General features: G+C 67.8%; 1 protein-coding gene across 1 annotated transcript in view; it reads left to right on the forward strand.

The window, feature by feature from the left end:
- Positions 1 to 53: 53 nt before the first annotated feature.
- The window catches only part of RAB24 (RAB24, member RAS oncogene family), a gene marked incomplete at its 5' end in the record, with an annotated part of 1,828 nt that continues 1,651 nt past the window's right edge, over positions 54 to 230 (forward strand). Inside the window, one exon of the mRNA XM_010184798.1 lies at positions 54 to 126. Within this exon, the coding sequence (XP_010183100.1) occupies positions 54 to 126 (73 nt within the window). The remainder of the gene's footprint in view (positions 127 to 230) is intronic.

Raw genomic sequence — 230 nt, forward strand, 5'->3', positions numbered from 1 at the left:
CACGTATCCCTGGCCCCTCCGTGTCCCCACCGTTCCTACTGCCTCTCTTCCAGACCATCGGGGCTGCCTTCGTGGCCAAGGTGATGTCCGTGGGGGACCAGACGGTGACCCTGGGGATCTGGGTGAGTGCGGGGGCAAGGACTGTGCCAGCACCACGCTGCCACTCTCGGTGCCACCCCCCTGGCACGGGGACCCCTGAGACCCCCCCAACCTGCTGAGTGCTCCCCTGT

Source organism: Mesitornis unicolor, unplaced genomic scaffold, assembly GCF_000695765.1.
Source record: "Mesitornis unicolor isolate BGI_N332 unplaced genomic scaffold, ASM69576v1 scaffold27855, whole genome shotgun sequence".
Lineage (NCBI taxonomy): Eukaryota > Metazoa > Chordata > Aves > Mesitornithiformes > Mesitornithidae > Mesitornis > Mesitornis unicolor.